The sequence below is a fragment of the Anopheles funestus genome, chromosome 2RL (assembly GCF_943734845.2).
Source record: "Anopheles funestus chromosome 2RL, idAnoFuneDA-416_04, whole genome shotgun sequence".
Taxonomy (NCBI): Eukaryota; Metazoa; Arthropoda; class Insecta; order Diptera; family Culicidae; genus Anopheles; species Anopheles funestus.
In genome coordinates, this window is record NC_064598.1 from 62,186,722 (window position 1) to 62,202,035 (window position 15,314).

A 15,314-nucleotide genomic window follows, 5' to 3' on the forward strand; every position below is an offset into this window, starting at 1 on the left:
GAAAGCAGTTCATGATCGAGGTCACCGCGATACTATCGTCACTTGACCCATCCATTCAGCGAAATGTTTGTGGTAAATTGCACTAGACAAAGAATAACCTTCTTCCATGATCAGAAGACAGCTAATCCCTTTTAGCAAAATTCAGTACGATGGCGCCAGCAGCCAAGCCCCCTGCAGGCAGGGATGGCTTAACTGTCGGGGGAAAGAAAAACAATGAGTCAGTAACATGCCTTGTGCCGCTAGGTTTCACTACGGGAATGATAAAAGTAAGCTTTAAATTTCTCTCGCATTTCTCTGCAATACGCTGGCTTCGGCCCACCCTTCGCTACTTTTGGACTGTTTTCCCAGGCGGGGAATTTGTGGGTAGTGGCATTCTTATTCCATTTCGTAGGGTCGACGGCGAGCAGACGAAGGATTATTTATATTTTGCGATTTAATTTAATCAGTTGCCAAAAACTTGTTGCACTCGTGGAAGGTTGTGGGAGCAAGGACGAACGCTAACAGTTAGTCGAAGGGTTTGAACAAAATGGCTGTACTGGGTAAGATGGTGGTAAGCGGAAAATGATGAAGATTATGATGAAAATTTTAGTGTGATGGAACAATGGGGAAACGACGCATCATCTGTGGATTTTGGTGCAGAAAGTTTTCACACTTTAGTTTGCCTTAACGTTTCGGTTTATTATACTTTAGTTACATTGCTCCTCTAATGGATGAGCAATAATTGGAAAATGGGTTGTTACTCTTTTGGATTATGTTTTGGCCGTATATGCAGTGAAGTTCAGATGCTCAATTACAATTTCAGTTTGAATAAAACAATACATTGTATTGTTCTTTAAAGTTTCTACAAATATTTTTATGGTTCAATCGGAAAGGAACTAATCAATCGCGAGAGAGTCAATAGAAATTATTTGTCCTCCTTGAACCAATGTGCCAGGCAAGTATTTGGTGTAACAGTAACAAATGACAGAACATTATAATTTAACTCCATTTAAAAATTATACAAATGCCATTTTTGCTCGTAACAAACTATGCAAAGAAACTTGAAACAATTTTAAATTAAATGAAATCATCCGTACGAATCGTTGTCAAAAGTTAAGACACGACGCGCTCCAATTCTACTCTCGTCTACAACCACATTTGCACCACTGTGCTTCACTTTCATACTTTAATTAAATTCGCATCGTTCTGTTTCTCTACTGGCAGCAATAAATGAGATAAACTTTACTTTTTTATTGCCTAATCCACGATTACGATGGATCGTTTTCCGCGCTCAGTGTCGGCGCAATTCCGCAGTCACGCAGTCTAGCGGTCGAGTTAAAGTGTTTTTATAATGTTCGCAACGCAACGGATGCTACCATCGGTTGGTAATTGAAAGTAAGCCTTGAAAAGTGGATGAAAAGTTTTTGTTCTAGTAAAATTAATTAAAAACTCCGATATGAAATTCGATGCCACTGTCAGCTGATCGTGCACGGAATGAATGGGCATGACGCATTGACTATTTTGGCGATCAGTTATTATTTCCAACGTGTGCATTACGGTAGACCATGCTCGGCATTTTAGAAGATTAGTATATAAGAAAGGCAAAAATATTAGAAAAAATATTATTCTTAACTTCCATTACTATCTAATGATATGCAGCCATCAATACATTGTGATACTAATAAAGAGACATGAATATTCCAATAATTTTAATTTTACTTTCGTCTTTTCATTAAAGATATTCTGAGAAAATTCTAAATTATTTTAGCAATATATTAGAATAACATAAAATTTGTTCATACAACAACTTTAATTTCCGCTCATTGTATTGTATCCGCACTAATCCATCGAACGCCATCGAGGGTATCTTCTTACTATCATCCCGTATTTAATCTTTCCATCACTAAACAAACAACCTCGGAGGTACACTACATTACTCGTATTTTGCTGTGTGTTAGCATAACCACAAATTAGCCAACATTTCTCAGTCATACATTTTCTCGGGCTTAAAACCAAAAACCAAAGCCTGCTCATATCCGGATGATCGTGAAAATGTTGTAAAAAACACAAAATTTGGGAAAGGGTTCAGCGTTCTGAACAAAAAAAAAATACTTACTCTCGTTTCCAGCAGCTGCGGGCCTGAGTCTTGACGCCTCCTCCACACGATCTCGAACAAGCCGTCCAGTTACTCCATGGGCCGAAAAGATTTCGCACTGTGACATTCATCGACTGGGCTGTAGAACCTGTCGGTAAAGCGAGATCCGGTTCTTGAACAGCTTCCTGCTTTCCTGCATCCTGGTTGGTGGTTGTTATTAGAACACTTTTCCCTTCTTCACCGGATAGTATGGCCTGTCCGCTCGAAACTGCTCCTTCAGCAGTGTCCCACGTTATTGGGGTTGGAATTGGATCTGATTTACGGTCGGTGGTCGCTACGGTTTCAGCTGCAACGGTAGCGTCGTTCGAACCCGCCGACAAATCATTATTTAAGAGATTTGCATCGATAGCATTGTGTTGCTTCCGCTCGTTCAGCTTCTGGTGGTTCAATTCGTACGCGGCATTAATTTTCTCGGATAGTTTCTCAACCTGGGGGGTAGCAGTAGTTGCCGGAAACTCACCAGCCCTCAACCCTAGCACAGAAACTCCAACATCCTCGGGTATCGAGGTTACTGAAGGTTCCATAATGTACACAAGAGGTTTCGTATCGCTTTCATTCACAACCGCTGCAGGCGGAGATTGTCGAGCCGTGAGTGAATTTTCCGTACGACCTCCAGATTCCACTTCCTGTCGGTTACCATCTTGTGCAGACACGACATCATACCGATACCGTTCAGCATCGTCTGTCAAAATTTCTTTTTCGTTGGGTCGGGACGTTGCGTGGACGCCGTGATGCTGAAAATTCCATCCCTGCTGAATATGCTGGTCGGGATGATGATGATGATGATGCCGATCCTGTTGCTTGCTGGCGCTTGCCGGGGCGGAACCATTATTGACACCAACAGGCCCATTACTACCATCACCGATTTCCGCTCCGCTCCCGAAATGGGGAACGAACGAAATGTCATTCTCTGACAGCGGTTCGTTTTCGTTCTTGAATTTGATTAACTTTCGCATATAGGTTGTCCGCTGAGTCGTCGTTGCTACCAACGAGTCGGGAGGTGAATTCGAAGCACTGACATTCGATCGTTTCGCGGCCCGCCTTTCGAGCCATTCACGGTGAATCTGTGGTGAAACATGGAACAAAAAACAAACGAACAAAGAAGGTTAGTGTGAACCTCGGTACGAATGGTAGGCGCAAAAGGATCTCATCCAGGTGCACATCTTAGGGGATGAATCAAAAGAAATGATCCCATTTGCTGACAGGATGAATGATTTGCTGAAGAGCATACATTACACTCTCCACCATTTGTTCGCTAACAGATGTTGACGTGTGTTGCATAAAAGTTACTTTTTTTGAGCAACAAAATGTTCCTATAGAAGGGACAAAGTCAGGAAACCACAGATATTTTCGATACGTTTAAGGACGCAAATAATTATAGTAATGTTGCATTTGCGAATGTCAACATAGTTAAACACGGAACATTCAATTGCAACCTTCATAAAAAGCAATAATGAAAGAATCGAATTGCAATACAATTTGAATTATGCTAACAAACCAACCGTATAATTTTCATCCCCATCAAATTAATTTTGAACCAAGTTTTCAAATTTGATGCCCTTCAAATCTTCGAAATCAAGAAATCTGAATTAAAATCTTATATGAGATAATTCTTCTCTTTAAATGTCAAAAATGTTGCACGTACGAAACATATACACTTGCATATCAATATTCCGTACTTTCCATGGTAACGCTTTATTAAATCATTTTATTCAATTTACCTATAACTCGTGCTCCCGCATTGCACGTTCATGGCGTAAACCCAATTATAATTTTTGCTCGGAAATCCGCCTTAACCACAATCAACTACTACGCTCACATGATTTCAGTTTCTCCAATTGGACTAATTAGTCACCAAAGACCACAAAACTATTGTTGCGATTATGTCCGCACTACCGCCACCATCACCGTTTGTAAAGAATGAAACTTCAATTAAGCTTTTGCCCAACACCCAAAAAAGCCAGTCTAGACGGAAAATGCTGCCATTTTTTTCTACTTCTCTGGTTTTTCGCCCTATTATCCTGGTCCGATACACGTCGGTACCAATCTAGATCCAACAACTAGATCTGACCTCCATCCCATGAACTGACCAGAAATAGACCACACAAAACTCCGCTCCAAACCGAAATTCCGAACGTCTCCACAATCCACTGCTCCTCCGCTCGATACGAATCGTACTGCCCATCCGGCGTTTGAATGCTATTTGCACCAAATTACTATACAGATTATGTTAAATTTAGTACCAACGAAACCGAACTTCCGAAAAAGTTGTTCACGCCCGGCACAATGAGCATACAATTGAAGTTCGTTGCGTCTGCATGTTGTTCGTGCTAAAAGGTGTCCAGTATGGGACGGCACCGAGGAAAGTGGCTCAAAATTGGTATTTTATTCTACGGGAAAAGCTGTTGCAGTACCAAACCACTTCTGGGTCGACAAAAAAAAGGGAACATGACATGACCGAGCTTCATCATGTACTGTCAAATGCAGCTAGTGTGTAGGACAAAGAGCTACTGCCGCTTTCGGGATGGTGCCTTGTTGGAAAATCTACGAAAAACTTGTCAATAGCTCCGACCGAACGAAACATACTGAACAAATGAAACTGAAAATGCAAAACCAGCACCTCCCCCCAAACTCACCCTCAAGGCCCTCTTAGCCAAGAAATGCAAGACGGACAAATTTTCCTAAACGAAGAAAAACCCGCCGGAAAGCCCACGACATAAGTTTTCTGCCAACAATTGTTATTGGGCAGCAGCCGTAGATTCTAGAATTCGTTTGACTTTAGCCGGCTATACCGGTGCTAGCAAAAGCGACAAAATAACTTGACAAGATTTCGTTGATGAGAGTGGCGGCAAACAACTTTTCTCCTAAAAATGGCAATCAAAGGCGAACAAAAAACGGCCGTTAGCTGAAACGGATTGTACAGGATACAGGGCATGCACATACGAAATTATATGCCAACAGATCAGCGAAATTTTGCGCCCAATGCTTTGAAGCAGAATAATAGTATGTTTGATAAAAAAAATACTTTTCGAGTTTTAGATTTGGGTTTTCCCATGTTATGTCAATGTTTCTTCTGCTTAGATTCATGTTTTGTTTGAATGGTAGCAAACATAATAATGCAGCTAATATTCAATAAGAAGACATATAAACGACTATAAGAACTGTGTAACATCTTCTCTTCTATTAGAGAATACCAATTAATTATTAGAATTATGCCGTGAATACTATATACAACATTTAAAGATTTACATTGTATAATAAAGCTTTATAAGCTTTGTTTTTGGTCACTCATATCGATCTCCTGATGCATATGATTTATCAGATATCTACTGCCATTTCAAAGTAAATTTTTATAACATTATATCAAACTAGTTAAAAAATTGAAAAAAATGGTTTTTGTTAATTATATTAGGCTAAAAGTAAACTACAATATTTCAGCCACACAAAGAAAAGACCAAACTAAGGGAACGAATAAGTGTAAATAAATTATAATATGGACGATGTACGATTACAGCATGCAAAAGGATGTGTTAAACTATTAATCAACTATCGACTAACTTAACTAATTTGACTATTGATAAAAGTCTACCTAAATTATTTTACAAATTTTAAGTCTTCAAAATATGTTTGTTGTTGTTATACCAATTACAGAATTACTTAATTGAAACATCTGTCTTTTTTACAGATTAATCGATGAGAGTCGATTACGTTGCCAAAGATACATATTTCTTCATTTTCTCGATCTCCTGTTTTTAATGATCCAAACATATTAATTGCAGCCATGCATCTTTCCCCCCGGCTATAGCCAATTTTATTCACTTAGCTACCTTATCTGTCAATCTTCCTCCAATAAAAAAAAACCTAAACTACCCAACGCCACGCATCGGATCGGCAGCAAACCAGCGAAAGCGAAAAAAGAAAGCATTTCTACACCAAAATAAAAAAAATGACATCACCCACACGAGCTACCGTTAGCTCTGGCACCGCAAAACCACGCGAGCATAATGGGCACATAATCGATAGCATATGTTCGTAAATCAGAGCCCGTCATTTTATGGTTTGGTTCGGTTCAACCATAAGCCGAACCAGAAACGATAATGGGCGAACAGCTCATAAAAATGTTTGCTGCCCTTGGCGGTGGTGTGAAATTCTTCACCCAGCTAGAACAATTTCCGATTGAAGGGGCATTTTTGGGGAAAGATTTTTTTTGGTTTTTGGGGGTGTAAGAAAAAATAAAATTATGTCGCTTGTCACAATGCCGCACGGAAGAACAGAAACAATTTGTAACATAGACTGCAAAATGTAGAAACAAAACAATGAACGTCGTGTGTTACCGGATGGGTGATTTTGTTGGATTTGTAAATGTAATTCTACGTTCCCATTTGTTCTACCGGGGCACATGATGTAAGACTTCCAACATCGTATCGAGTGCTTGTACGTTCGAAATAAATGTTACTCCTCATTGCCTGGTCGTGTAATCGCACACCCCAACATTCTGTTTTTCCACCAACGGTTAACGTTATGTTTCTTATACTGCCAAGGTCGACCCACTGCCCACTTCTCCCAATTTGTGTCGTAGCTGGAAAGAACAGCGTCTCACACACTGCTCGGCATACGCAATGGGTGTTCCGTTCAAATGACATACATAATCGCAAATGTCATGTTTGTCGTAAATGGCTCTCATCTGCCAGGAATCACATTGTAAAATATGTTTTTTAAGGCTCCGGTTAAGATTTTTATGGACCTTGATGGTGCTGTATGCATCGTTCGAAGGATGGTAATGGTAGAAAGAAATACATTCATTACGGCTACCGACACGTAACACGAACGGACCATTTGTTGTAATAATTTTAAAAATGTTGTTTTCCGCAAATCGTTTAGAAAATCCTCAGATGAATGCAACTTGTTCCACCCAATAAGTTTAAGTTGAATTCAAGGTGATCTACATATTTTACGCTCCATGCAGAAGTATTATGAACAGTAGAATATTTCGCATACACAATCATCCTCTTTGTTTGTGAGCGTGAAAAAGTCAATAAAGAACACTAGTTGGTCCCTTTAAATTGCTTGGTGAATCAATTCGTCAAAAGCGATCGGATTTCCCAGTAGACAATTCATGAGTTCTTTTCCTTGAGTTTTCATGAGTGACGATAGCGCGTCAATTTTTTTTGAAAAACATCAAACAAAAATAATCGCTCAGATTCCCATTTTTTGCAAGATTTATTACTGTGCGACTTCTATCTGCTCTGAACACATAAATATATCTGTTTCGAGGAACGTGCCATTAGTTGATCGAAGCCACTAAAAGGAATTCTTCAAAGGAACTAACGACCATTTCTACCGTAACTCCTAACTAATGGGTTAAGCGCTGCAAAGAATTGGTTGATCCAAAAGTAATGTATTTTGAATACGTTATTGAATGAGTAAAAATACGTTGAAATTGCGTTTTAATAATAAATCTCTATATAACGAATAGTGAATGTAACGAATAGTGATTCTAATGTAAAATAGTTCATCGTGACTCTTATCGATGAACACTGGTATTACATTTTCCAAGAAGTTCAAATGTTTTGTCCTTGCCAAAAATCGCACCTAATCCAGCGTGTTCAACTTAGTGTCATGAGCCGTATAACATGAAAAAACACCCGTAACATAGTGTAGCCGTAAGATTATTGCGAACACCCTATCCCCGGTCGAAGGGTTTTGTTTATCCAAAATTTTATTTCGCATGCCTTTCCTACACAAAAACCAAACACAAACACACATGCACGATCACACAACATAACACAACTCCCTTTATACACTACAAGGCAAATAAGTTGTTGCGTCCATAAATCATATTTCGAGCAAACGATTCCCGAATGAGACGGGTTACGAAAGGGAAACAAGGGTGGATAGGGCACAACGCCTCCCAGCGTATGTTCCGTTGTCTGGAATTTAGAATCACATTTCATCTGCCGCGTCTATCTTGGGCCATTTAGACATGATCGCGTTTTTGGTGGTTTTTGGGCAAGACGAGACTGCCACGGAGGCAGTTTTCCGTCAAATTGGACGCATAGGTCAAATAGGAGCTAGGGGGTAGCGCTTAATATGTTGGCGAAGCGTTTTTCTCTAATGTTGTCAGCTTAAAACAGTTCGTACATTGAGCAGAGAAGCAAACAGCACCAGCGGAACCAGCGAAAGGCAAGAACGTTTCGGCCGGCAGCACTGGCAGAAATGGCCAAGGGTTACCATTAACACATCTCTTGGCTGCTGCCCCATACATCAAGAATTGTTGGAATTTTTTAAACATCTCATCCAAACCCGATATGATGCACGATGATGAGTGGTTTTTCGTTGCATTTCATCATATTTCACACATGCCCACATTATGACGCTCCTCACTTCCTGTCGCTTGCTTTCGGAACTCTTCTTTCTAAATGATTTGCAGTTTTCATAACGCACAAAAAAAATCGTATTTTACTGGCAGCCGAATATTTTCACCGATTGAAAGGGCAAATTTTAGGTTCACCAGCTAGCGAGAAGGATCCGATCACTCCCGGTCGATTATGTTCGTCTCCTGTGTCGTTTGACCGTTGACCTAGAAACTGACCGATCAGCTCCGAGAGTTCAGATTACTGGCTGGCCTTTGTTTGCCGGCTGGTCCGGCTCTCAACCTAAGCATGGACGTCCGCAAGCGTTTGAGACGTGGGAAATGGTTGCCCCCTTTTGCAGCAAGGTCACGCAAAAATCTCTCCCATATTTGCTTTCGACTTTCCGGGCGAGCTTCGTTATGGGGGAAGCGTACCAGAATGTGGGGGGATTTTTTTCCGCTTTGATTTATCACCCTTTGGACCGGTGCCCGAGCAGCAGTGATTGAATTCTGAGCGGAACAAGTGGAATTGGTTCAATATTCAAAATGATTGAAACACGGTTTGTTTATTTTTACTTCACCTTCACTATCGCGGGTTGGATGGCGTTGGGGTTGGGCGAAAGTAAACGCATTTTCAATGGTTAGGTTTCCGCAAGCAGGAAATTACATAACGTATGTTCTCCACTGCGCTTACAAAGCCGCGTATTGATAATCTCAATTGGGGGTTTTGTTTTGTTTGACTTTTCGGTTTACGGTTACGTTTCCAGCAACGTACCAAACAAATTGCATATTTATTAAAAGTTTTTTTTACCTTCACTATTTATTCTCTGTCTGTTTCACTGGTCTTCTTTTGGTACATGTTTTGGATGTTTGTTTGAAAATAAAAACGGCTACGCATCGATGCAAAATACAACTAAAAAGTGCAACCAATTTTCGATGCTTCCACGATGTGTACCGACCAGAAGCATCGTGTGCTACACTCAAAAAGAAGAGCAGCTAAGCGACGTAAAATATTCAACACTCATCGGCTGTAAAACTATCAGCACAGTCGCACCAAAAGCCATCATAAAAAAGCATCGTCATGAGCGCCGGTTCTGGCAGACCAATTTTTGGGGAAATATTTTCCTCCCTGTACGCTTCTGCCTGTTTTTTTTGTGTTATGTTTGCTTGCATGCATCTTGTCCCACTACGCCACTTGGTCCTTGTACAGCGATTCTGCAGAAGTGGGGGGATGCGATTTTTCCTTTGCTTTGCTTGCGGAAGTTAACCCTTTTGGTAGCTTGTTCCCATTCGATGTTCGTCGAAAGCCAGACCCAAATCTGATCTAGAACTACTTCTATCGTCACGCCAACATAGATCCAATCCGTACTTCTGCTCCGTCCCAGTGAATGGACCCAACCGTGGTATCGCTTCGAACTAGCAGAACCATTGTCTGCGCTAAATGAACCGGAAAATCTGAAAGCAATGCTGCGCAACATTTACCACCACTAGGGCATCTTCGGCAGGGCACCGCTTAAGGGTGACCGGGAGCTACTCCTGAGAGCATTGCTTCCTCCGCGATAAACTAGGTGAAAAATTTGAATTTTAACCGAACACCAACCCAACATGATTCGAGTTCTATGCCATAAGGTTGCATTATAGGTCAAACCGCACCGAACCAGGCATCGAAACATCATCACTTCTGCTCATTCTGCTGAGGCCATATCGTACGACAAAGGGTTCAAATTCTTCATGTCTTGCATGTCTGACACTCGCTCGGAACATGCTTGCCCTGGACACAAGACAGCCCTGGTCAGTCCGTACGCTGGTGTGGCAATAAATTTCGAACATAATCGAAAACCTTCCGGATCTTATACCGGAGCGCACACAACAAGGCGATTAGGTTTCCTGATTTAACTTACGGTTCCGCTTGATCCACAATATTGCCATGGATTGCCTGTCTGCTTGTCGTCATCATCGTCGGATGTTGGGTCGGCATTCGGCATCGGCTGCTGACGCTCCAGTTTGCGTTTTGATAAAGTTGCCCTATAGTGCAAGTTTTACGGCTACACACGGATAAGGAAGTGAAAATTAGGATACCCCACAGTAATGGTTTTTCACGCCAACTAGTAGATTGCCTTTCTGTTTTGGCTTTTTCAAATGGGCACTTTTGGTCAAAGAAATTTATATGGGACTTTCAAGTTGTTCAGAAGCATTGATTGAAACGGAAAGACACACAACTGCCGATTAAACAGCCCAAATCAAAAGTTTCATTCAACAAAGATTCATCGAAATTGATTGTATCTAATATACAAAGTTATCTAAAATGTAGCATTTTAAAATTTTACACGTGTTTGCAAGGTTTGTTAACGTTTATAAAAGTGCTATAGCTAGATCCAAATTTTTTGTAGTGTTTTTAATAAACTTCCCAGCTAAAATTATTTGGATAACAATTAAGACCCATGGTAATTGTATCACCATGCATTTTTTGCTGAATAGATTAAGCTCAGTTTCAAATCTGAATTCCTAACAAACAACTATTTCTGGAATTGAAAATTAATTTCAAACTATCTGTCTGACTTTTCATGGTAATGTAATTTTACAAGGACTGAAACTTCAGCCAAAAGTGAACAAACAACAGTTTATAATATTATGATTGGAATTCAAATACACAGAGGGATGTATTTAGAGTTCTTGAAAAACTTCAAAGCTATGCATTAATGGACCCCCGCTGCTGCAATATGGTTCCCTTCGCAGTATCGAGTTTCAAACAAAATATGAAGCAATTTCATTATTTCTTCACCTTGAAGTGTCACAAGATTACGCAACTTTCCTAATTCCCTCGCAACATTATCACCCCTAATTTACTTTATCACATAAGGTTTATATGTTCGAGCATGGCTACTTTCGTTACCCTTTCATACGGAAGAGGTATGCTTCAGTGCATCACAGCCGCTGCTTTGCTCATCCCCGTACGACCCATCTTCCTGGCGTCCGTTTGGTACACTTCCGGCACTCCGAGCTATCAGCCGCAGCATATTGCTCCGTAGCCTAATTTACCTAAGTGTGAATTGGGAACAATTGTTTGCGCCCACGCATTCGAATGGGCTGAAGCCACTCATCTGTGCACGCATAGAGCCCCAACAGCTTGGCCCGTGCTGTATCACATTTGCCTCCAGAGCACTGCACTTACCGCGAACCATGTACAAACAATCGCGAGAGAAGTTCCATCCGTTCGCAAACACACAACAAACTACCAACTCAAACACATCACGGTGCACCTCTTCTGGTCCGATGCTTGCAGACGCAACCTTCAGACCAAGTCGAGGCACTTCTGGAGTGTGCCCGCAGCCCAGACATTAGTATGTCTTACAACAACCACCCGTGAAAGCGACACCAAACGCGGCATGCCGGCCACCAAAAAGTGGCTTCAGTGGGAATTACTGGCAGCGATGCAGGGAAGGGCAAATGCTGTTTATGTTACATTCTTACTTCCATACCTTGCTTTTCTCCGTTTCATGTTGATAAGATATAACTTAATCTGCTGCCGTTTCATACTTGTTTTGCTGTCGTGTTTTTCTTTTTTTGTGCTGTTGTTGTTACTCAATGTTGATCCTAACATCGTTGAAATGTAACAGAATGGTGGAGAGTGGAAGCTCGGTGAAAAAGAGGGAAGGAAAAGGGCCCATGGATGGAATGGACCCAATGGAAGCTTGCAGACTGCTTCACAAGGAGTGTGGGCTAATTTTGTTTTATTTTTTAATGAGACATTAATTTACAAACTATTCTTGGAAAAAAATAATGTGCAAACCACATTTTCTTTTCAGTCTAGTACTTCAAACATGTCCTCTTAAAGTTAGTAATATTAGTTTTTAAAAATATTTTCTCCATTAATGTTACCTTTAAAAAGGATTCTTCATGAAAAATTAAATTTTCAACTCACACGAAAGATACGAAAATTTTTAAAAATATCATAATTACACGAACCAATCCCAGTGTACGGTGGTAGCACAATCGAGTGGACCACCGGTCCACACCAAACAGATGCTATTAGATGAACATGCTTTTCCATTTTGCTAATTAGCCACATGGTTCGCTGGCTCTCACAAACGGTAAGGTGTTGTGCTTGTTTTTTCCCTCTGATATCGCAACCACTTTGTTGGTACTACACCCGGCTACACTTGTTTCAGAATTTCCATCCCGCGCTCAATTTATCAGAGATCCTGCAGCGGAAGATACCTGCGCCGATCGGCACAAAGTGCAACATAATTCGACTGTTGGGCCATTATGTCTGCACCATGTTCCGTGTTGCGTTTTCATGTATCCTTGTTTTTTCTCGTGATTTCAGTTTCAGCACCCTTTACTCACCCGTATGCGATCCCTTGTTGAGAGGTCAGCTCCGATCGTATCGATTGAAATGATGGCGACGATTGTGATACAATAAACCAGCCTGTAATGAGAGCAAAACGAGAAAAACGAGGAAAATTATTTATAAAAACTAGAAATGTCTCCAAGCAGGTTCATGATTATTTTACAGTAAGTATCAAAATCTAAATCTAACTATCAACATATATTTTTTTCTTCCATTTGACCTAGTTGTTTACGATCCCAACGCCATGATGCATCGGAATGTAATTGTACGGGAAGTGATGTATCTTTGACACATTATACAATTATTACATAGGTCACCCTCACAGTCTCGGATCACATTCGATCAGAATGATGATGATGCAGTAGACCAATGTGCAATCCTAACCCTACTGGCGCCTATCTTTGTAGCGTGCCGCAACAAGTGCAATTAATTCTTTTTCGATTTTCGTCACACAACGACACGACCGATTTGCTTTGTCCATAACCGCCAAGAAGCTTCTTCAAATCATCCACCCATCTAGTGCCACAAAAATGTTCTGCTTGTTCGTTCAATTAAACCGACGACGCGGCAGATACTCCTGCAATGATCAAACCCTTCACTTCCCTTTTTAGCAATGCCGATGATGATGATGGAGAAGTTTTTCTTTTCTTCCAACATTGGCACCTAGACTAGGAAATTCTTTTACCTCACCGTACAGCTAATTCTGTACGGTTTTTATTGACACTTGGTTAAAAAATGCTATCTCTTAATACTTCTACACTGTGCCTGATGAATCCATTTATTATGGCGAAACATCACTAGGCCTTCTCTCAATTAAAAAATGATCGTAAGACACGCATGGCCGGTAATGGCGAAGTACGGGTTAACACTTCCCAGCGATTTGGTCAATGTTTAGGAAAGGGCTTGGACATGTTTGAAAATCTGTCCCATTGCTGCGTTTCAGTTACTTTCGAAACAATCGAAGTGCCTGTCGCCTAAAAGGATGGTAAATATTGCATAGTGCTGCGATGCGGTTTTAGCATACGCCCCGAAACAATTGCTGTTTCTAGTCACGGGGCATTAGTAGGACAACATTTACTTTTTCCATAAGCGGTTGTGTTCACGTGCCAAATTGAGTAACTTTCGGAAAGATGTTTCTTTGGTCACGCCGAACCTGTACAATTTTCTACAGAATTTGTCGTGGTACTGATTTTTTGATGCTTCAACTCCAAAGTCTGAATCGTAACTGTAATAAAACAATCATTTAAAAAATATTCATATTTCATAGCATCAAGACAAGAAAAGAAATAGAATGTCGATGGAGGGTAATTTAACCTTTCGGATTGCCCACAAATAAGTACCGACACCCTTTTTTAAATATCAAAGCTGTCCCCAAAAAAAGGTTTTTGCATACAAATTTAAAAAAAAAACTACCGATAGCACATGTCCACAAGCCATTATAATGCAAACGCGGTATCGTAGATAGGCAACATAAGAGAGCAGCACAAAAAGTATCCGAAAAAGTGACTATCAAACGAATTATCGTTAAATATGTAACATTAAACACAGGGATTAGTAAAGTGTCCTTCGCTAAATCGTGTGCAAAAAATTCTATTACATATTTTAGACCACCACCATCGAATTACTTTCGCCTGTTCGTTGCAGATTTTGAGCTAAACCCATTTCAACAACAGTTAGCCAGCATGTCGAAGCGCACCATGGCAGCTGGTACACGTCCAACACTCACACCAGCTCCATCAACCCAACAGATCCATTCTCATCCGGACGGTTCCGTTTTTGCCCTATGCGGGGATAAAATGAAACCATGCGATGAAGCGCTCGTTGCGTCTAATTTATTTCCCCGAACCCGTGTTGCATGTATCGGTCCCTTCTTTTTTGGGTGATTGCCAGGACCTTCTTCACACACAGAGCTAGCACCACGTGTCGAAATGACGGCCAGATGAAACGTCAGTCGACCCCGACACGAACGGAAGAATGCTTGGTTGTCGAAAAAAGCTGCCACTTCATGTGGAGTGAAAGTGTGAGTGCTTCGAGTGTAGTATTCCGTACGAAAAGGAAGCTTTTTAATAGATGTGAGCAATATAAAATTTAATCTGATTTTGCTGCATTATTATCAGGATTGTAAAAGATTAAATCAGGATTTTCTTTTATTAATTCTTCAATTTACTCCCAACGACTTGCTTCTAGTTTGTTATACTGAATACGGAATTATCCATTTCTAGAATGGCGCTTCGAAGCCATCATCTGATCCTTAAACTCATACAATAACATTCGAAACAAAATTGATACAACCATGTGTGTACGTGTTATCTCTTCGCCCATGCATTTTGGTTTAGATCGTTGTCCAACAACCTTTGCTGCAAACGTCGGACAATGTCCGTTCCATGTGTTTTTCCGGTATGACCGGTATAGAATAGCCGACCACATCAAACTGCTCGGTGCGCAACGTTTCCGTACGATACACGAAAGAAAAATTA

General features: G+C 40.7%; 1 protein-coding gene across 3 annotated transcripts in view; it reads right to left on the bottom strand.

The window, feature by feature from the left end:
• LOC125775118 (thrombospondin type-1 domain-containing protein 4) overlaps positions 1-15,314 on the bottom strand; it is an 82,215-nt gene that overhangs the window by 49,364 nt on the left and 17,537 nt on the right. For all 3 annotated transcript variants that reach the window (XM_049445618.1, XM_049445619.1, XM_049445620.1), the window contains exons 3-4: positions 12,834-12,915; positions 2,096-3,198 (exon numbers count right to left, since the gene is read on the bottom strand). In XM_049445618.1, the coding sequence (XP_049301575.1) occupies positions 2,096-3,198; positions 12,834-12,915 (1,185 nt within the window). The remainder of the gene's footprint in view (positions 1-2,095; positions 3,199-12,833; positions 12,916-15,314) is intronic.